This window comes from Python bivittatus, unplaced genomic scaffold, assembly GCF_059951505.1.
Source record: "Python bivittatus isolate LINGU-HERP-01145 unplaced genomic scaffold, Pbiv_v1 ctg000570_np1212, whole genome shotgun sequence".
In the NCBI taxonomy this organism is placed as follows: Eukaryota; Metazoa; Chordata; class Lepidosauria; order Squamata; family Pythonidae; genus Python; species Python bivittatus.
This window is the reverse complement of record NW_028277097.1, coordinates 25,311,468-25,330,367: the sequence shown is the minus strand read 5'-3', so window position 1 is coordinate 25,330,367 and position 18,900 is coordinate 25,311,468. Positions and strand designations below refer to the sequence as shown.

The window sequence follows — 18,900 nt, the reverse complement described above, 5'->3', positions numbered from 1 at the left end:
AGCGTATGAGTGCCCATATGTTATTGCTAAGGTCAGGGAGGGTGTACTGCCCAGGGGCAAGAACAACATGGAGCTCCACGTCACAGGTTTGTGTGAATGAACACGTATGAAAGATCAAGCCCACGAGACCCAGTCAAAAATTACGCACCACGTGGGAAAGTGCCGGACAAAGGCTTCAAGGCAACCAACACACAGTGCACAAAGGCCAGGCGGGACTGGCAAGCTCTGAACTTTTCCAGAGGAAGGGAATGGCAGCCCTGCGGAGCCACTGGAGGCAAATCCTCCCCGACCCAAACCTGGCCTGCCCGGCTAGATGCCGCCCCTGGTGAATGTGCACCTGTGCCCAAGTCTCCGGAGAACAGGCTGGCAAGACCCTGGTGGAGACCAGGCGCTGGCAACCTGGCTGCAGCAAAGCCTCCCACCCTGGAAGCCACCACGGGGGAGACCAGACTCGGGGGCCCCCAGTCTGCAGGGAGGAGCTCTACCCGCACCAGAGAGACATTAGAGCACCCAGGCAACGTGTCCCCCGCCCCACCTTCACACACGGCTCTGCAAAGCCTCCTTGCTGAGTTCCATTTATTTTAAATTAAAATTATTCAGCATCTAAAAATAACTCCAGATTATATAGAACTTGATTGTGTGCAAATCAAAAAAGAGGCGTTTGTTGAAAACGGAAGAATGTTGAGACTTCCAAGCTCATCATAAGCTGCCCCCCTTGCAAAAAGAGCTCAGCTCTGGCCTGAGGGCAGCCAAGAGAAGGCAGCACCGCTGTGCCAGGCAGAGGGGGCAAGGGAGGCTTCCTTCACACCCGCCAGGAGCAGACCGGATGGCACCCACGGACCAGCTCCAGCGCAAGACGGCAACGTGGAGACGACCTCCGAGGCCAGGGGCAGCAAAGCACCTGACCGCCTCTCCCTGGCTCAGGGGTGAACCGAACTGGCCACAGGCTGAGCTGGGATGGGGTGCCCTTGTGCCACCCGCTGCTCCAAGGCCAGCTGCATACTCCAGACGCTGAGGGGGCGCATGTAGGCCAGTGAGCGGAAGACCCTCCTCTCGCAGTACGCCTCGGGGGTCTGGAAAGCCATCCCCAGCCGCTCCCAAACGGTCCGGTAGCAACCTTCGGCGGTGCGGAAGCCCTCTTGCACGAGACCCTGCGCGCAGGTGAGAGAAGTCCAGTCAGCCCGGCACCTACCAAGCTGGCAACCCATCCCCCAGTCCTCATCACCCACCTCCTGGATCATGGTGGCAGCCAGGGCGTACACCACGCCGACCCACACCTCGTCCGACTGCAAGCTGGAGGTGTCCGGCAGCCCTGAGGGGCGCATGCCATTCACGGCCCCCATGGCCCCTCCCGAAAAGCCCAGCACGTTCAGCTCGAAGATGGTCTTCAAGGCACTGAGCACGTGGCTGCGGGGGAACACCTGCGGGCCAGAGGAAGACTTGCTGGCAGACTGGCCTGCACCCAGGCCCGGCCTGACCCGGCCCACCCTCGCAGCTAGCGAGGCCCCTCCCCACCGGCCCTCACCTCGGACCGCCCTTCGCCCAGCCCACATGCCCGCAGGAACCACTGCCCGGCCAGCTGGTCCGACATGATGCTGTCCGAAGAAGGGCTGCGGCCGCTGTCGTAGTTGTAGTATTTCCCTGCAACGGAGAGAGGAGGTGGTGGTCCCGGGGGGCTTTCTGGGCCCGCTGACCCACCCTGGAGGAGCTGCCCCGCCGGGCTTGGACCTACCGTTCCAGAGCAGCCTCTCAAACGCCGCAGCGCCCTTGGCCAGGATAGCTGAGTATCTCTCCAAGGCCTCCCCGTCCCTCAAGACCTCGGCCATGCGGCACATCATGCAAACGGCCGCCAGCCAGAGGCCGCCACAGTAGGCGCTGGCAAAGCAGAGGAGAAGAGGTTGGCGGAAGCCTGCTCCGAGCAGCCCCGGGGCGGGGGGGGGGGAGAGGGGCATCCTGATGCCCCACTGCCACCCAGGAGGCCCAGGAAGACCCACTTGCCACACGTCCCTCAGAATGACGGCTGGGCACCCACAATCCCCCTTCCTTGGCGTCGGGAGGGCAGACGGGCGAGCCTGAAGGAAGCAGGCCAGAACCGTCACGTGAGCAGAGAGAGCAGACGTCCAGAGTGACCCCCGTTCCTTCCCGGGTGGCTGAAGCGCCGTCGGCTTGCGAGCTTCTGTTACCAGAGCCCATCTCAAGTGAGCCGCTGTCCCGATCGCATCTGCCTTGTGGGGCTGACATCAATCGGCAGCAGAATTGCCGAGCAGCAGAGGTGCTTTACTGCCTCCCCGCCACGCCAGGGAACCGTAACACTGCCTCCTTCAGGAGCGTTCAGCCCTCTTGGCTGAGGTGACGCGCCTTGCCATTTCCCTCCGGGTCATCTTCCTGGCACGACAGGCACAGAGGCCCACGGAGGAAGCCCCGAATCAAGGCCACATTACTTGCCCACTGTGGTGGCTGCTCCTCCTTCCGTTCTGCTAGCTCTGCAGAGCAGGAAACCAGGGAGGCCGCCTCCATCCTACTCAGCCCCCTCCAGATGAGGCAAGGGCAGCAGAGCACCCGGCTACAGCTGCTGGCCTTGCGCAGTACCCCAGAAACCAGCAGGGATGGTGATATTTGTTGGGGGGGGCCCATCCCCTCAATGGAAGCCTAATGCCAGGCCACCGAGGCAGCCGCTGCAGAGCTCAAGCGCCCCAGGAACGCTGTGCCGGAACGCTGTGCCCTCAGCTCTCCCTGCCGAGGCCTACCCGGGCAGGCTGCACCCTGGGTTCCAGGGAAGGAGGGGCTCAGCCCCCAATGGACCCCCAGCACCACCCTCTGGCTACGGAGGCCTGGGCTTGGGTCACGGAGACTCTGGCTAACCAGCCTCCGTCAGAGAAAGGCGACAATGGTCTGGAGCTGGGATGCAACAGGAGTTGCTTGTGATTTTTACACGAGGTGAGGTTAGAGGCACAAAATGGGGTTGCAGGAGCAGGTTTCAAAGCCCCTCAGGGAAGGCCGGCCACCCCTGCTGCTCAGGGGAAAGGAAAAGAGGAAGCCAGAAAGTGAAAAACGAAGGGTCAGCGAGAAAATGGGTGCTCCTCCGCCCGGGCTACGCCCACAGCCTTCCCCGAGGTGGAAGACTGAGCGCACGGCTCCTGCCACCCCTCACCTGGCCCCGGTCGCCACCCAGGCGTCGTACGTTTGGTCAGCAAAGCCTGAGTTCTCAATGAGGCCGTCGCCGTCGGTGTCGAACTTCAGTTCCGAGTCCATCACGGCCTGCGGGAGGCAAAGGAGAAGCGGTCCGTGGGGGCCCGTGGGTCGCAGGCAGCCCCCGCCCTGCAGCTTGCCCGCCTCCCCACCTGGCAGACAGGCCACATGTCCCGCAAGAAGGCCGTCTCCTGCATGAGGTAGTAGTCCCGGTAGACCTGCAGCACAAACTTCAGGTTGAGGTCCTTCCAGGCAGCCGTGTCGTGTATCAGGTAGGCGTTGACCCGCTGCCAGGGCTCATCGTCTGGCGGAAGAGAGCGGGGTAGGTGTGGCAGCCCTGCTCCCCAGCCAAGCCCAAAGGGGCCCCGCCACACTCCTTGGGTCCTGCAGCAGCATGCCCAAGGAGGGGCCCCACATTCCCCCAAAGGCTTCTGCCCAGCCCAAGGCAGCCTTTGCTGAGAAGCCCAACGCTTCCTCCTGCCCGAAGACACGGAACGGCAGAGGGCGTGCAGCCCACCGGAGCAGTCCCGCGCACCCCGATCCCTTCTCCAGGATGAGGACTCGGCGAGAGGGCTCCGGGGGAGCTGTCCTTTGGGCGCGTTCAGGCAAGCCTGGGGCTGAACTGGACCCCCCCGCCTTCCTGAGGGAGAGCCCCGGAAGGTCGACACCCTCTCCTCCCTCCCAAGCAGCAAGACCCCCGAGCCCGGGGCCAGTGGGCGGCAGCGGCTACGACGCTTGCTAACCGCCAGGTACAGCCGGCTGAAAGCGCGCCACGTCCTCGGACCCGGTGACCGCGGGAGCCGGGTTTGGCCTGCATCCGGACGGGAGATGCCCCACCTGGCTCTCCGACGTCATGCGGAACCACGTTGCGCAGCTTCACCGGGGCCATCTGCCCGCTCATGAGGTACTGCCGAGTGCGCGCATCCTCGTTCAGCACAGCGGCAGCTGGAGCAGGGAAGGGCAGAGTTAGCAGCCGCTCCAGGAGCAGCCCAGAGCCCCAGGCCCACACACCCAGCCCTCTGCCTGGGAGACTCTGCCACCAGCTAAGAGGACTGCCCCCTTGGCACAAGCCAGGGCATCAGCAGAGATGGAGCGCAAGGGGGGGGCTTCCCCTGCCACCCACAGAGCCCTACCGGGGCCAAGAAGAGGAACACCCGCCACCTGGGGCACGCCTCCTGCAATCCTGGCCGAGGAATGCCGCACCGACACTCAAAGCGGGGAAGAGAGAACTGAGAAGGGCACCCACCCATGTCATACTGCAGGCTAAGCTCCAGCTTGGGCCACAGCATGGCAAGAGCAAAGGAGGCGTAGAAATGGACGTCGTAAGTATTGTACATCCGGTACTCCTGGCCTAGAAGGAAGCGGCGGCAGCAGCAGCAGCAGGGCATCAATTAGGGCACCGCTATGCCAGGGAGCCCCTCGTGGCCCCCTCCATGGGGGAACCCCAGGACGCCACCCAGGGCAAAGCCTCACAGGCACCCACCTTCCAGATAAGCAAACCTCCCATACTCTTGCAAGACCGGAAGCAGCTGGGAGAGGCCCTGGGCGCCGTGCAGCGCAGCCCTGTCCTCGGGCAACAGTTCCACCCACAGGGTGCCTCCGTCAGCCAGGAAATACAGCTCGTTGAAGAGGGCTGACTTGTACCAAGGGGGCAGGTCGCTGCAAGAGGCAGGAAGAGGCTCCTCAGCAGGGGCCTCGGGGGAGCTGGGCATCCTCCCAGCGGCGGGCTCGATCCGACCAGAGAAGCGAAGGGCTGGCTGTCCGCAGAGGGAGGGCCAGGACCCCGGCAGGCATGCAGACCTGGCCTGGTAACCCGGGCAGAGAGGGCATGGCCACCAGCCCAGCAGAAGCAAAGCGGAGCCAAAGTGGGCGCTGGGGTGGTGGGGGAGGCAGGGCCCCCCACGCTCTCGGAGCCTGGACAGCCCCAGGCAGGAGCACAGCCTGAAAGCAGCCGTGTTTTACGGCCGTCGTTTGGCCAGAGCGGATCGTGGCCCCTCAGCGGAGGGATGGAGGGAGAAATCTGGCCCGGAGCAGCACCTCCGAAGCCCCTGCAGAGCTCAGCCGGGGTGCTACCTGTTCCCCAAGATGGGCTCCTGCCAGGCCTCGATCCTCTCCTCCCACTCCTTGTAGCGGCTGAGCAGATGATGGGAGAGCGCTGGACAGGCATCCCCGTCCCTGCCAAAGAAGCGCGTGTACCACCTGCGGGCAGAGAGGAAGGCGGGACCCTCAACCAGCCAGAGCGGGGTCTGCTGGCACCAGTCAGGAGGCAAAAGACAGCTGGGAGCGGCTTCCCCGACCCACGCAAAGGACTCTCCAGGCAAGGCGCTCCCCCTGCCCCGCAGGCAGCAGCAGGCAGGGGGCCTGGCCCTGACCGAGGAACCGGGACAGCCTCTGGGCAAGGAGGCCCAGCAGCTCTCGGCGTTGTGGTCTGGGGGTGAGTCTTTCGGATGACTTAGTGGGCTGCCAAGAAAGGGGCTGGGTTCCAACCACCCACCGAAGCCCCAGCGCCCAGCCCCTTTGGGCCAAGCCTAGGTGCCAGCGCTGCCCCTCCCAGATTTGTCACCCGGCCAGCCCAGAGGGGAAGGCTCTCTGATGAAACCAGATGCATTAGCCCTTCGGGGAAAGAGAGACAACTTCACGCTGCAGCCCCCGTGGGGTGAGCACGCTCCCTGGCCGCACAGCCCTGGAGACCGCCGGCTTCCACTTCGCAGAGCAGAAGAGGCCCACTCTTGGCAGAGCCACGCAGGTCACCCTCCCGAGAGAAAGAGAGCAGGTGGGCACAGAGACCCCCCATGAGCCAGTCCTTCCCGGGAAACACCCACCGATGATGCTCCTTCTCCCTAGATCCAAAGCGAATGCAAGGCATGTCCCAGGCCAGGCCCAGCTCCAGCACTCCGTGACCATGGCCTGCCACCACGCGTGTGGCACAAACTGCTGCTGCACAAGCCTCCCCCTTCTCTGTGGGGGGACTCTGACCTACAAGAGAGAGCCCTGCAGGTCAGGGGCCGAGCCTCCTGCCCTTCTCTGATTGCCTTCCACAGCCCAGGACTCACCTGGAGGAGATGCCAGCCGGCCATCTGCCAGGAGATCCTGCCAAACCTCCTGTCCCGTGCCAGCAGGGTTGAAGGCTGTGAAATGGGTAACGGTGACGCCTGCCTGAGGGGCCAAGAAAGAAGGAAACGATCCAGTCCATCTGCAGCTGGCAGAGGCCAGTGCCAAGAGGCAGCAGGGGTAGGATAGGCCAGGCTCCTCCCGCCCAGCCTTGTCTGGGCAGGACAAGAGTCAAGAGAGCGCCAAGGGGGCAGCAACTGGAGCCGTGGCCTTGGAGCTCCAAGGCAGCCACGGGCGTCGCAGGAGGAACGGAGGCACCCTTAGAGCCGGCTGGGGGGCCACTGGCAAGGGAGCCATCTAAAACCCAGAGGCGCGTGCACTGGAGGTGGGAATTCACCTACCGGCCCTTCCCTTAAACAAGAGCACTCGCCCCTCAGGGAGCTGTAAGTAGAGAAGCCGCAGAGAAGCCAGAACCAGCAAAGCTACGTACCAAGAGGTGCTCCTGATCTTTGTTGAACTTCAAGAAGCCCCCTCCCACAGGCCTGCAAGAGGAGCCCCAAAGGGCCCCGTGGACAGCCAAGCGTTTCGGGCCTTTCCCAGCCACCCGCACTTCAGGCCGCTGCCCAACGAATGGCTCTCTCACCCCGCTTGCCCTGGGCCATCTTTAAGTCTTCCGGGGAAGCCGGCCTCTGGGCTGCCTGGGGTCTCCCAGGGGCTTACCTTTTCCCGGGCAGAGATGGCCAGGGTATAGGGGTTCACAGGAGTAACGTGGTGCAGCATCACGCCACGGACGCAGCAGCCCTCCTTCTCCAGGCTGAAGGGCTCATTCCAGTGCCCGCCTCGCCGGTCCTCCTTGGTCTCCATGCCGTTTTGGAAGGTGAACATGATGGAGACCTCCACCTCCTCTGCGCTCTCATTCTCCACCTCCCAGACAAAAACTCCCACAGGGAGGCTCGAATCCTAAGCGCACGACACAGGTGGACTGAGCACCTCAGAGGAGCCACACAGCCTCAGACCCCAGGCCTGCCTGGTCTGGCCGCCCACCCCCGGCTCCCTTCCAGGAGCACTTGAGTGAGATGGGATTCAGAAGCAAACGCTCCCCCGCCCAAAGCTTTGGCTAGAAGGCGCTAGCAGCCCGTCCTCCGCCAGCATTTTATCACGTCCCTCCTAAAGGAATCCGCCGCTCCCTCTTGTGGCACTGAATTCGGTAGGGGAAGCCTTTCCGGAGGGCTCTGTCCCCTCACGTCCCTAGTGGGCTTTCTCCTTCTCCAGCCTCCTTGGCTCAAAGACCGGGTTCCTGTGACGTGCTGATCCCCAAACCCAGATTAGGAACCCACACACGGTACCCAAGCCAATCAGCCACATCACAGCTTTCGTCACGCAGCCCGCTAAGAGACCGGCTGCAGCCCGCTAAGAGACCGGCTGCGTTCCCAAAAGACAGAGGGACAAACTGGACTGGATTCAGGCCCGGCCATGCTACAGAGGTGGTCGGACAAGGAGACCGTTCTACGGACGGTTTCTGGGGAGCAACGCTCTTCCCCCGGCCCTGGCAGTGCCGCTCTTGGGTCTTCAGAGGGGCATCCGGCTGCCCACGTAGCTCCCCTGGCCTCCACGAACTGGAGAGCGAGGAGAGCCGCAGGGGGGCGGGGGGCACGGCGGCCAACCTGGGGGAGCAACGTCTCTCCCTGTGGAGGAATTTTCCGCGTTCTGCTTTCCCGTATTCTCAAAAGGTCGACTACCTTTAAAGCTCCACCTCAAGCCAGAAGTTTCACCATTGCCTCTGGGTGAAAATCTTGACAGGAGGCCAGCCCATGACGACAGGCGCTGCCCAGGCCAAGGTCCTCTCTGACTACCAGCTCCGGCTGACGCCACGAGATCCCTCTAGCCCCAGCCAAGCCCGGGGCGAGAGGGGCCAATGAGGCAACGGGGGGGGGGCAACGCAGCAGCGGCGGCCTGGGCAGGGGAGTCCTGGCTCCGGGGCTTTCTCTGGGGGAGTCGGGGGAGGGAGGGAGGGGGAGGGAGGGGCGGAGGCCGGGCTTCCCCCACAGCTGGGGGAGGGCTCACCTGGTAGTCGTGAGGGATGACGGGTGTGATCTGCCGGCAGGTCAGCGCCACGTCCTGCCCGGGCAACTGATAGACGGTCCAGGCCCGGGGGTAGAGCGCGTGGTAGAAGGCGTAGTGGCCGCAGAAGCCCCAGTTCCAGCCCTGCAGCCCGCTGGGCCGCTCGGGCGAGAGCACCTGCTGGTAGACCGTCCGGCCCTTCCGGCGCAGGCAGACCGTGAACTGGCGGGGACGAGGAGGAGGAGGAGGAGGAGCAGCAGCAGCAGCAGCTGGAGGGCGCCCGCCGCCGGGCCCCGCGCCCGCGACTCCCGCCCGCCCGCCCGCCCGCGCGCCCGCCCGCCCGCGCGCCCGCCCGCCCGCACCCACCTGGTCGGCCACCACGGCGCGGTGGTGGTAGATGCCGGGCGTCAGCTGCCACCTGCAGAAGTCCCCACGCCAGCCGCGCGTGACGGTGCCTCCGCCCAGGCCCCCCAGCGGGCAGCCTGCGGAGAGCGGGGAGGGGAGGGCGGTCAGCGCTCGCGCCCCCCGCGCCCCCCGCACCTCCCGCGCCCCCCGCGCCCCTCACCGTAGATCGGGCGCAGCGGCTGCGGCTGGAGCAGGTCGATGAAGGGCCGCCGCTTCTCCACGCGGGTCTTCCGGTACCACCAGCCGAGGTACCTGCGGGCGGGGCACGTCAGCCGGGCGCGGGAGGCGCGGCGCAGGCGCCCCCCCGGAAGGCCCGGCGCCCTACCTGACGGCCAGCCCCAGGTGCCGCAGGGCGTGCGCGGGGGGCACGTCGGCGGCCTGCAGCGGCTTCCTGCGCTCGGCGAAGCGGTGGGCCAGGCACAGCCGCCACCCGAACCGCGGCACGCCGCGCCCCGCCGCGCGGCCCTCGTAGCGGCCCATCAGCTCTGCCCCCGCCCCGCGCGCCTCCCGCCCGCAGCCCGCGCAGCCCCGCGTCGCCATGCGGCCCGGCTCGGCGCACCGGAGCGCAGCGCAGCGCAACGGCCCGCGCCCGCCGGAAAGCGCCTGGGCGGGGCCGGGCGGCGCCCCGCCCCCGAGAGCCCGCCCCCCCGGCCGGCCAGCCAGCCAGCAGCCGGCCAGCGCGCGTGCGCCCGCCCGCCCCGCCCCGCCCCGCGCGCCGCGGCCATGATCGAGGTGTCGGCGGCACTGCTGCGGGGCGCCGCGTTCCTGGCCGGGGAGGCGCTGGAGTGCCTGGTGACGCTGCGCAACCCGCTCCCGCCCGACGCCACCTCCGCCTCCAGGTGGGCGCGCCCCCTGCCCGCCCCCCCGCCGCCCAGCGGCCGGCCCCGGAGCCCCCCCGGCGGGCCCGCCCGAGGCCGCCGCCGCCGCCGCCGCCGCCGCGTCCGTCGCTCGGCCCTCGCTCGCTGCGCGGCCGGCGGGTGGGAGGGTGTGAGGGCCCGTCGCGGCAGCCGGGGCCGCCTCCCGAAGCGCGCCGGCCGCGATCCGGGCCCCCGGCTCGGCCTCGCCGGATTCGGCGCCCGCGGCCCCAGCGCGGCGGGCCATTCCGGGCCCAGCGGCCCGTCGCGCGGGCACCTCGGGCCTGGCGCAGCGCAGCGCGCCCTCGCGCGGACGGGCAGCGGGGGCCGGGCACGGCCTGGCGGCCGCCGCCTCCTACCCTACGCTGCGGGGGCCTCCGGAGAGCGGGCACGGCCGCGGCCGATCCGGAGCCTCGGAAAGGGGGAAGGAAGACCCGGCTACCGCGGGCCCTGCGCCGCGCAGCGGCGCCCGGGAAACCCGGAGAAGACCCCGCCGGGGGCCGGCAAGCACGCAGAAGGCGCCGCCAGAGGCCGGCGGGGGCTGGTCGGAAAGGCGCCGGGCCGGGCCTGCGCGCGGCTGCCGGTCGCTCGCCGCCCTCTTTTCGGCGAGGCGGCCGCGGACGGAGTAGGGCGTTTAGCGGGGCCGACCGCAGCCGCCCTTCGATCGCGGTGGCTGGAGGAGCCGCGCTCAGCGCGGGGTCCTCCGCGGAGCTGGGTGCGCGCGAAGGGGGTCGCGGCGGGGTCGCCCAGGCCCCGGCCGGCGCCCGGGGCTCTTCGTTGCGCCGGTGTAAGCGGGCGACATTGCAGCGAAGAGCGTTGACCCCGGACAGATCCCCGGGGCGCATCTCCCTTTGCGTTGTGCTTTCTGTGTCGGTAGCTTGCCAGAATCGCTCGGCTGAGAGGGGGAGTCTGAATGCTTTAGATAAACGTTTTCGCAGAGCACCGGATGGGGTTGCAAACAGACCCGGGGCGCAGTCTGGGAGTCCTTCTGGACTCAGGACTCCTGCTCGAGAGCAGGTTGCAGCTGTGGCCAGGAGGGCCTTTGCCCGGCGGCTTCCTAACCGCAGCTCAGCGGCAGAGCCAGAGCCCCGGGCCCTCCCCTGGCCGGGGCCACACTCAGGCCAGCTGGCTGCAGCATCGGGACTGTAGGAGAGGAAGACGTGAATAATTTCATGAGAAGTGGGCTCTTGCACGTAGCCAGCCGCACCAGTGCCAAAGGTACCTGCTGATTAGAAAGCCTTGTGGACTGAATGGAGCAGTGCCGTTCCCGCGCCAAGTTCTCTCCTGGCATCCTGAAATCCCAAAGAGAGTCTGCTGCAAGGATTGAGCAGGGTCTGGCACTGTGGTCCCAGATGAAACGGGGAGCCAGTCCTGTCACCACTGGAGGAGGAGGAGGAGGCGGCAGCAACAACAGCCGAATGTCAGGGCTGGCAAGGGCCTTATGTAGGAAACAGCATTGTCTGCTGGGAAGCCAGAAACAACTTCTGGAGATGGCTTTGTCTGGTGGGAGAAGGTGCATTTGCCATCTGTGGGCTTTATTTCTTTTCAGGGGATGCTGGCTGTGACCTGCCAAGTGGCCTGGCCCTGGCATTCACTTCCATTTCTCTCTTTGCCTGCCCTGTCCTCTTCCTTTCTTCCAGTGAAATGCTGGCCTGGGCCAGTGCTCAGATCCACTGCCAGTTGCATGCCAGCGAGAGCAGGGTGGCTCTGCCACCTTCAGAAGACACCAGCTACGATGCCCAGGCGGAAAACGAGACCGTCTTTGTGCCCAACAGAGGTAAGTTGCATGTCAAGGGAGGAGCCTGGCGGGAGCGTCCCTCGTGGGGCTGGTGCCTGCTGCCTGACCCAGGAGGGTCCAAGTTTGACTTCTGGGAAAGGGAGGCCCTTGCTGGTCTGAACTGAAGACAGCTCTGCGAAGGAGCAAAAATTGTAAAGAGCAAACAGCTTCTCATGGGAAACAGATTCTGTTTTGGTTTTTACAAGGCAAAACAAAGATAAGCAGTTTCATGATTTCAAAAGCTGGACGCTAGAAGGGACTAAAGTTCTTAGGTGCAGGAAAGATTTACCAGCCTGTAGAAGGTGGCAAAGCATATCAATGAAAATATTGAAGGAGACTTTCAAAGAATGCAGTCAGAAATTAGCGCAGGTAGTCTTTGCTTAACAACCATTGGTTTAACGAACATTCAAAATTACAGCATGGCCCATAAAGCACTTCTGGCTATCATAAAACATCGCCCCCTCCCCCCCCGCTGTCACGTGGCTGCTTTTTGGTGCTTGGCAAGCGGCTCACGTTTACAGCCAGCTACCAAGCACCCCACAATCATGTGATTGCCATTTGCAGTCTTCTCTGCCGGCTTCCCTGAGCAGAGGGGACACTGGTGAGCAATTTTGGAGCTGGCAGGGGAGGAGAAAGAGGACTGAGCAAAAAAGCTGACTGCTGAAGAATTTTAGCTTCTTGGGGAGCTGAAATCCTTCAGCAGTCAGCTCTTTCACGCCATCCACTTAATGATCTGGGAGATTGCTTAACGGCCACAATCAGGAGTGCCCAGATTGCAATAGTTGAGCAAAGCAGTCACGTGGGTGTGTTGCTTAACGACAGCTTTGCTCAGTGACCCAGTTTCCAATCCGAATTATGGTCATTAGGCAAGGACTATCTGTAGCCATGGATATCTGCCTCTACGGATAGATTGTGTCCAAAACGCGTTATTGAAGAAATGACAGACGTAGAACAAATTCTAGCTGACAAGATAGAGATGGTATTAAAAATGGCTTTACAACTGGCAGGCCAAGAGAAAGACTTAGAATAGGATGTTTAGTTGGATCTACAAAAAAAAACGGCTGATGTTTTAAAATTTAAAAGGGAAATATAAATGACAAATTAAGAAGATTTACAAAACAGGCTTGTTAAAGCCTTGAAGAGGTCTGTGCAACGAGACAAAGAAGAAATTAAGAGAAATCTAATTCGACAATATTTGAATGAGCTAAAGACTGTTAGAAGTAAAAGGAAAGAATATAAACTTGGTTTATTTGATCAAGTTTAAAACAACATATGTTGTTATTTCCGGTAACCTTTTATGGAATTTCTGCTGATGCCAGGACTGAAAAGATGACATTTTTTGGGGTTGTTTATAAATAAGAGATGAGATATGGGATGAAGAGATAAATATTTGTAGATTCAGAGGAGGACAAGAGTCACCAAATTTGTTTATACTTATAATAAAGATTAGAAGTCGCTTTGTATATTCCTTAATTTTTTTTTTTTGCATTTTTTACTGCTTTCCAATCTTGTTTTTTAAGTCTAGCTTGTATTAGATATTATTATAATCAAAATTCTTAATAAAAGTGATATTTTAAAAAAAAAAAGGGAGGCCCTTGCTGTGGGTCAGGACCAGTGACATGCATTGTCTTGCAGGAGAGCGGGGTCAGTGCATCCTGTCGACCCCCCCAAAGATCCTCTTCTGCGACTTGAGGCTGGATCCCGGCGAGTCCAAAAGCTGTGAGCACTGCCTACTCTTCTCCCAAGTTGCGCATGGGGGCGATGTGGGCGGATGGGAGACTGGTCAAGCCAGAGCTGTAGGGCCAGCAGGAGCGGGCTGAGGGCAGAACGGGAGAAGCGGGTACCCGCCACACCTCACCCATCTGACAAGAATCAAGGGAGCTGCTGTGGCATCCAGGGGTTTCTCTGCCTGCCCAAAAGCTGGCCGCCTATCTTGGCTGGGCTGGCTCAGCTGCCCCCTCCCCTCTCTCTGTCCCCAGACTCCTACTGCGAGACGCTGCCGGTGGACGGGCCGCCCTCCTTCCGTGGCCAGGCAGTGAAGTATGTCTACAAGCTGACCATCGGCTGCCAGCGGGTGAATTCTGCCATCAAGCTCCTCCGGGTCCCCTTCCGAGTGCTGGTGCTCCAGGGTAAGCCACCCTTGGCCTCTGGCCTGGAATGCCAGCCTGCCAGGCCTTTGACCTTTGTGCCCTGTCTCCCTAGGGCTCGGAGACTACCCCTTCCCCCAGGATGAGGCTGTCGCCCCCTCCAACCCGTTCTTGGAGGAGGAAGAAGGCAGCATGAAGAAGTCTTCCCGGCTGGCAGACCTGGCCACAGAGCTCCTGACAGTTGCTACTTCGCGACGGAGTTTGCGTAGGTCACCTTCCGTCCCACAATGTGGCCTTTCCACCCCACCAGATGATCCCTCACAGCCCACCTCCCTCGTTTCCCTTCCAGCCACAAAGCATAATGGCCTCTGGAGCTGTGGACCCCATCCTTGGCTTCCAGCCCTCCTGGGGGGCTTCACCTGTGGCCACCCCCTCCTACTGCCAATGCTTGGGTTTCTGCCGAACGGTTCCCTTTGGGAGAAAGCCTCATATCCTGTGCTGTGTGTGGGTGAGCCCAGAGGAAAGCTGGGCCGGGCTGGGCTGGGCTCTGGCCGAGTCCCGCGGCCCACTCCTGCCCCAGGCAGGCCAACGAGCATTTCTCTCTTGAGGCTGAGGGCAGCAGCCCCCTCCCACTTACAGCCCGTTGACTGAAGTTGCCCTGCCTGTTTTACAAACTCCACCCTGGGGACCTTCGTTAGCCTTGGGAGGCGGCTCCCCACATGCCCCTCAGCCCCAGGCAGAGGCCCCCCTTGCTGCATAAGCACCTGCTGTGTCATTTGGGGGCTGTGCTGGGCTGGGCCACAGCGCTGCTCCCCTCCTCCCTCCCGTCTCGTGACATCACTGCCTTTGTTCCCAGACTTGTTCAACATCAGCAACGCCTGGGGCCGAGTGGCCACTTTCTGCATCTTCAAGACCATTTACAAGATTGGGGAGGACGTGGTTGGGACGTTCAGCTTCTCCGAGGGGGATACGCCATGTCTGCAGGTGAGGGCGGGGCCCTGGCACCCCTCGGGGGTTGCCTGGGGCGCAGACGGGCGGGAGGCTGCCTTTGTTCACAGGCTCCTGTCTCTGCCAGTACCTGGTGAGCCTGCAGACGGAGGAGCGGGTCCAGGAGGCTTTCCAGCGCCGGAGGGGGCAGGCCGTGTCCTACAGCACCCACGCCCGGCACCAGGAATCCTGCCTGCACACCTCCAGGACCAGCTTCAGCCTGCCCATCCCCCTCAGCTCAGCCCCGGGATTCAGCACCAACATTGGTGAGCCACGCGTGCGCCTCTGCCTCGCTGGGTGGCTGCACCTGAAAAAGCCCTCATCTTCTGGGAGTGGCTGTGCACCAGTCCCCCTAATAGGCGAGTTCCCCACCGAGTGAGCTGAGAGAACCAGGAGCCTCCCAGGAGCCTCCTTTCCCCTCCTCCTGCTTTGGGAGCTGGGGCAACGGTGGGGGGCTGATCTCATGCTCCCGGTTTGGTGGGGGAAGCAGGCCAGCTGTCCACTCCAAAAGCCAGCCTGGCTCCACTTGCCCTGAGTGCCTGTGCTCTCCCTCCTTCTGCAGTGTCCCTCCAGTGGAGGCTCCACTTTGAGTTTGTCACCGCCCGAGACGTGGCAGAGGGGCCCGTGACCACCAAGGACCAGTCAGAAGCCGTCAGCTGGGCGGGAGTGGAGCAGATGGATGTAGATACTTTCAGCTGGGACCTGCCCATCAAGGTGCTGCCCACCAGCCCCCTCCTGGCCACCTCCGTCTCCCAGCTTCCTAGCTCCAGCTCGCTCACCATCTGAGCAGCTGCACAAGTTCTTGGTGAGGGAGGACCACCGCACCTTCTTGGGCTGGCTGGTGGCTGAGGTCCAGTGTGCGTGTGTAGCCCTGGGAAGGCTTCTTCTCACGCTGCCTGAAGCCCCAGGACTCCATCGTCTCCAGCATATCAGGGCTGTCGGCAGGACGTAGCAGGCAAGGCATGGCATCTTCCTGGTCCCCCTGCCCGTGGAGAACGTTGCCAGACCTGCGCCCCCACCCTGCACCTTATGAAACGATTGCAAGGCTGAAATGGGAGGGGGGCTCTTTTTTGCTCGTCTGCCCCACCCAGCATGCTGTTTTGTGTATCGGTTAAATAGTTCTTTAACTCCTAGCCTGTTTGTGTGCCCATGGCAGTGCCCCCCTTCAGGACAAAGCCTGCCTGTCTTTGCCTGGCCTGGTTTTCTCAGGCGTGCCTGGAGGAGGGGCCTTGCCCTGCGACCTGAAAGTGGCACTCTGAGCGAGGCTTTGATGTGGAGGTAGGAGCCCCAGGGACAGCCCTGCTGGGCAGGCCACAGCACACCTGACCACCCAGATGCCCGCGGGGGCTTGCAGGCAGGAGACAGAGACAGCGCCCTCTTCCGCCCGCAACCCTGGCAACTGGTATCGGGAGGCGATGCCAGACCAATGGCCCTCCTTGGGCTTGTTCTTGGATTCAAACACCTGCCTGCGGTCCTGGTTGCTGCCCAGGAAATGTGGCTCAGGAGTGGGGCAAAGGAGGCTGTGGGATGGGGGAGGACAAGGAGAACAGACCGCGTGCTGTTCTTTTTGCCCTGGGGGAGGGGGATGGAAGGGTGGTTGCGGTGCAGAATGGGGCTGTTCTCCATATCACGGGTGCTGGGAGGGACCTGCTTAAGAAAGGAGGCGACACTTGGAGTTCAGCCACTTAAAAGTACACTGGGTCCTCTGGCGAGCAGGGGAATACCCTTTCTACCTGGAAGTGTTTGCTTGAGCTGAACCAAGCCCAGTCCTGGCTTGGAGGTGGCAGTGGAAACTGGGCATAGCCCAGGCCCTGTCCTTGCGTCAACTCTCAGCCTTGTGCCTCTACCTGCGGGCACTGCTGACCCTGGGGGTTGAGGCCTTCGAGACCTGGGCAGGGAGGGCCGGATGGAGTCACTGGGGGTGAGCGGCAAGCAGGCTGCTCCTCTTGCAAGGCCGATGCAGCAGAGGGGTCTTCCGGCTGGGTAGATTGCTGCTGCTTCAGCCTGACACACACGTGCACAGATATGCTGAACCTGTGGCCTTGTGTGATGTCCACGCCTCAGCCTCTCTTTTGGCTCCACCTGTCTGGCCATGTTTTCATCCCTCAGTCCAGCACTGGTTTCTCCCTTCGTGGAAAACCAAGTAAAATGTCCCGGCCTGCCCACCCCCGCCACCCTTCCAGTGCCTGAGCTGTTCTCTCTGGCATCTGGGGGTGATATGTAAATGTTTCAGGTTTGTTTGCACAACTTGTGAAAAGAGAACAGTGGCTAGGGATCGTCTAGTGGCTGCATTTGCAGTGTGCAGAGTTAGATGAGTATTGACCTTGGCTGGATTTTTTTATGTCTCTTTTAAGTTCCGTTTCTCTTGCTCGCCAACCACAGGCATCCCCCAGGCTCTGAGGCAAATGGTACCCTTGGGCTGGGTTTCGGCCTGGAGAAGAGCAGTTGATAGGCAGGGCCCCAGAAGTGGTGCCTCGGCATGGGTGGATCGCTGCCTAGCGAAGGTTGCGCTGTCATGGCAAATTTGTGGCTGCAGGGATAATGAACAGATTGGCTTCCGGGGGTTAACACACTCCGTTGCATTCCCAGTAACCTTGGAAGGGATTTCTCGAATCAGACCCCCCACCTCCCTCTCCCTCGCCCACTAGTGACTTGGTTGAGGCTGGAGGAACAGAAGGCCCAGCGCTTGATACCATAAGCAGTATAGCCGTCCTCTTGGTGGAGGGAGCACCTCTGGGCGAGGAGGGCAGGCAGCTGGTGCCCCAGCAGTTCTGGTGGGCAGGAGGTGCTGTGGGCACCATTCCAAAGCAGCAGGCTCCTCCCTGGCCCTTCAGTGCTGTTGGACGGATGATGCCGCTGTTGGCGGCATTGGTTGGTAGACAAGTCCCATCTGCCCTAAACTGCAATTTGAATTTCTGTTAACCCAGATGTCCCTTTGGCATCTAGGGGTCTGCTTGTTTCATTGCCTGTGTCCCAAGGAAGAGTAGTCGGTCTTCAGATCGGTTCAGCCAGGCCACTGCTCGTCTTGGGCCCTTCCCCACTTGTCTGGTAAGGGCCTCCATTGACTCTGGTTTCTGAGGTTATTAATGCTACTCCGCAGTTCCCCTCCCCTCCCCAATCTTAAAGGAAATGATTGCTGGGGCAGTGCTTGCGTAAGGCGTGAGGCACCTGTCCACAATATAGACTTTCGTAGCGAGCCGAACTATTACTGATATTGTAGTAATATTCCCAATGCGGAATATGCTTATTTTAAGAGCAGTGGAAGTGCTCTGGGTTTAATGTTAGAATCTTTTTCTTCCTTGTATTGTGTACTACGTGACTCTCCAACAACATTGCCGAACCCCTTACATCTTCCAGTCAACTCTTATTTTGATCAGTGCAGTTTGACTGGCCATCCACTTTTTTAATACGCATACCTGGGATAAATTGCTCTGTAGACTCAGTTACTTCATTTTACCTTTTTTAGGACAGAAATTTTGGTATGATGAGTGTGACTTTCCTTGTGTATTTAAGTGAGCAATTGCCAAATAAATGGAAATAATTATATGGAGTTGTGTTTTGCTGGTGTCTCACCGCCAGGCTGCATGAAAGCAGAAAGCACTCTGTGGAGGGAAGTGATCTCTTCCAGCAGACATGGGGGAGTGTGGTCCTGTTGATACTCCTGGATCTCTCAGCCCCTTCTGTTCACTATTGACTGGAGTGTTTTTGAGGAAAGAAGAGAGCCCCGGTGTTGCTTCACATTGTTTTACCTCCCTTGGGAATTATCTTGGGTGTCCTGCATAATTCCATTTTTCTATGCTTCTTGATATCCACGTGAGGCTGCTGGGAAAGACTGTACAGAGTTATAGAAGGTACGGACTGGAAGAGAGCTTGGAGTTCTTCTGGTTCTACCCCCTGCCCATCGCAGGCATCCATTCCTATGGCATCCCCAACAGATGGAAGTCCACTCTGTGTCAAACACCTCTACCACTGCCCAAGACAGTCTGTTCCATTGTTGAACACTATTTGAGGTAGGAATACTTTCTGGTGTTCCCTGAAATCTACTTTCTTGTTTCAAGCTACTGTTTCTTATCCTGCTTTTTGGAACAGTTCTGCCTCTTCTTTCACATGGTAACCCTCGAGGTCTTGAAAGACCCTTCTCATGTCTCTTGGTAGTCTATTCCAGGCGAAACAGACCAATGCCTTCAACCATTCCATTTTCTCCTTCCAGGCCCCTTTTCATGGGGAAGGACTATGTTTTAGACACGCTAAAGTTTGTCCACATGCCTTTCTTACAGTGCCATGCCCAGAATTGGGCTCAATGTTCTTTTTAATTTTTTTAACAGTAATTTTTTATTAAAAATTATAACTGCAACAATAAAAACTAATACAAACTAAAAAATAAATAAAAAATAGATGCAGAAAAGAAAAAAATAGAAAAGAAAGAAAAAATAATATAGTAAAGAAAAAAGAAATATATGAAGTTCCCCCTTCAACAATTTAAACAATT

General features: G+C 60.8%; 2 protein-coding genes across 3 annotated transcripts; one reads left to right on the top strand and one right to left on the bottom strand.

Moving 5' to 3' along the window:
- Positions 1 to 559: 559 nt before the first annotated feature.
- GBA2 (glucosylceramidase beta 2) lies at positions 560 to 9,322 on the bottom strand. Its single transcript, XM_088152952.1, has 17 exons — positions 9,032 to 9,322; positions 8,867 to 8,958; positions 8,668 to 8,783; positions 8,305 to 8,523; positions 6,961 to 7,200; positions 6,243 to 6,345; positions 6,012 to 6,165; positions 5,263 to 5,388; positions 4,673 to 4,848; positions 4,436 to 4,540; positions 4,027 to 4,134; positions 3,342 to 3,493; positions 3,152 to 3,258; positions 1,733 to 1,875; positions 1,526 to 1,641; positions 1,230 to 1,421; positions 560 to 1,151 (listed from the first exon to the last, which is right to left on the bottom strand). The coding sequence occupies exons 1-17, from the start codon at positions 9,244 to 9,246 to the stop codon at positions 921 to 923; spliced, it is 2,595 nt and encodes an 864-aa protein (XP_088009078.1). The 5' UTR covers positions 9,247 to 9,322; the 3' UTR covers positions 560 to 920.
- A 66-nt stretch (positions 9,323 to 9,388) lies between these two features.
- Positions 9,389 to 17,957, top strand: RGP1 (RGP1 partner of RAB6A GEF complex). 2 transcript variants are annotated; one of them, XM_088152953.1, is made up of 8 exons: positions 9,389 to 9,545; positions 11,201 to 11,337; positions 12,973 to 13,056; positions 13,317 to 13,466; positions 13,540 to 13,689; positions 14,281 to 14,408; positions 14,500 to 14,677; positions 14,974 to 17,957. In XM_088152953.1, the coding sequence occupies exons 1-8, from the start codon at positions 9,430 to 9,432 to the stop codon at positions 15,195 to 15,197; spliced, it is 1,167 nt and encodes a 388-aa protein (XP_088009079.1). In that variant the 5' UTR covers positions 9,389 to 9,429; the 3' UTR covers positions 15,198 to 17,957. The 2 variants fall into 2 exon arrangements, with proteins under 2 accessions (XP_088009079.1, XP_015746410.1); XM_015890924.3 differs by lacking the exon at positions 9,389 to 9,545 and adding an exon at positions 10,810 to 11,073.
- Positions 17,958 to 18,900: the final 943 nt, after the last annotated feature.

Excerpts from the sequence above, each read along its gene's own strand:
- GBA2 (XM_088152952.1), bottom strand. The coding sequence starts at position 9,246 with ATGGCGACGCGGGGCTGCGCGGGCTGCGGGCGGGAGGCGCGCGGGGCG. Across the intron at positions 7,201-8,304 it reads TCATCCCTCACGACTACCAG|GATTCGAGCCTCCCTGTGGG; the intron begins GTGAGCCCTCCC and ends TCGTGCGCTTAG. Across the intron at positions 4,135-4,435 it reads TAGCCTGCAGTATGACATGG|CTGCCGCTGTGCTGAACGAG; the intron begins GTGGGTGCCCTT and ends TCCCTGCTCCAG.
- RGP1 (XM_015890924.3), top strand. The coding sequence starts at position 10,811 with ATGGAGCAGTGCCGTTCCCGCGCCAAGTTCTCTCCTGGCATCCTGAAA. Across the intron at positions 11,074-11,200 it reads GCTTTGTCTGGTGGGAGAAG|TGAAATGCTGGCCTGGGCCA; the intron begins GTGCATTTGCCA and ends CCTTTCTTCCAG. Across the intron at positions 14,409-14,499 it reads GGGATACGCCATGTCTGCAG|TACCTGGTGAGCCTGCAGAC; the intron begins GTGAGGGCGGGG and ends TGTCTCTGCCAG.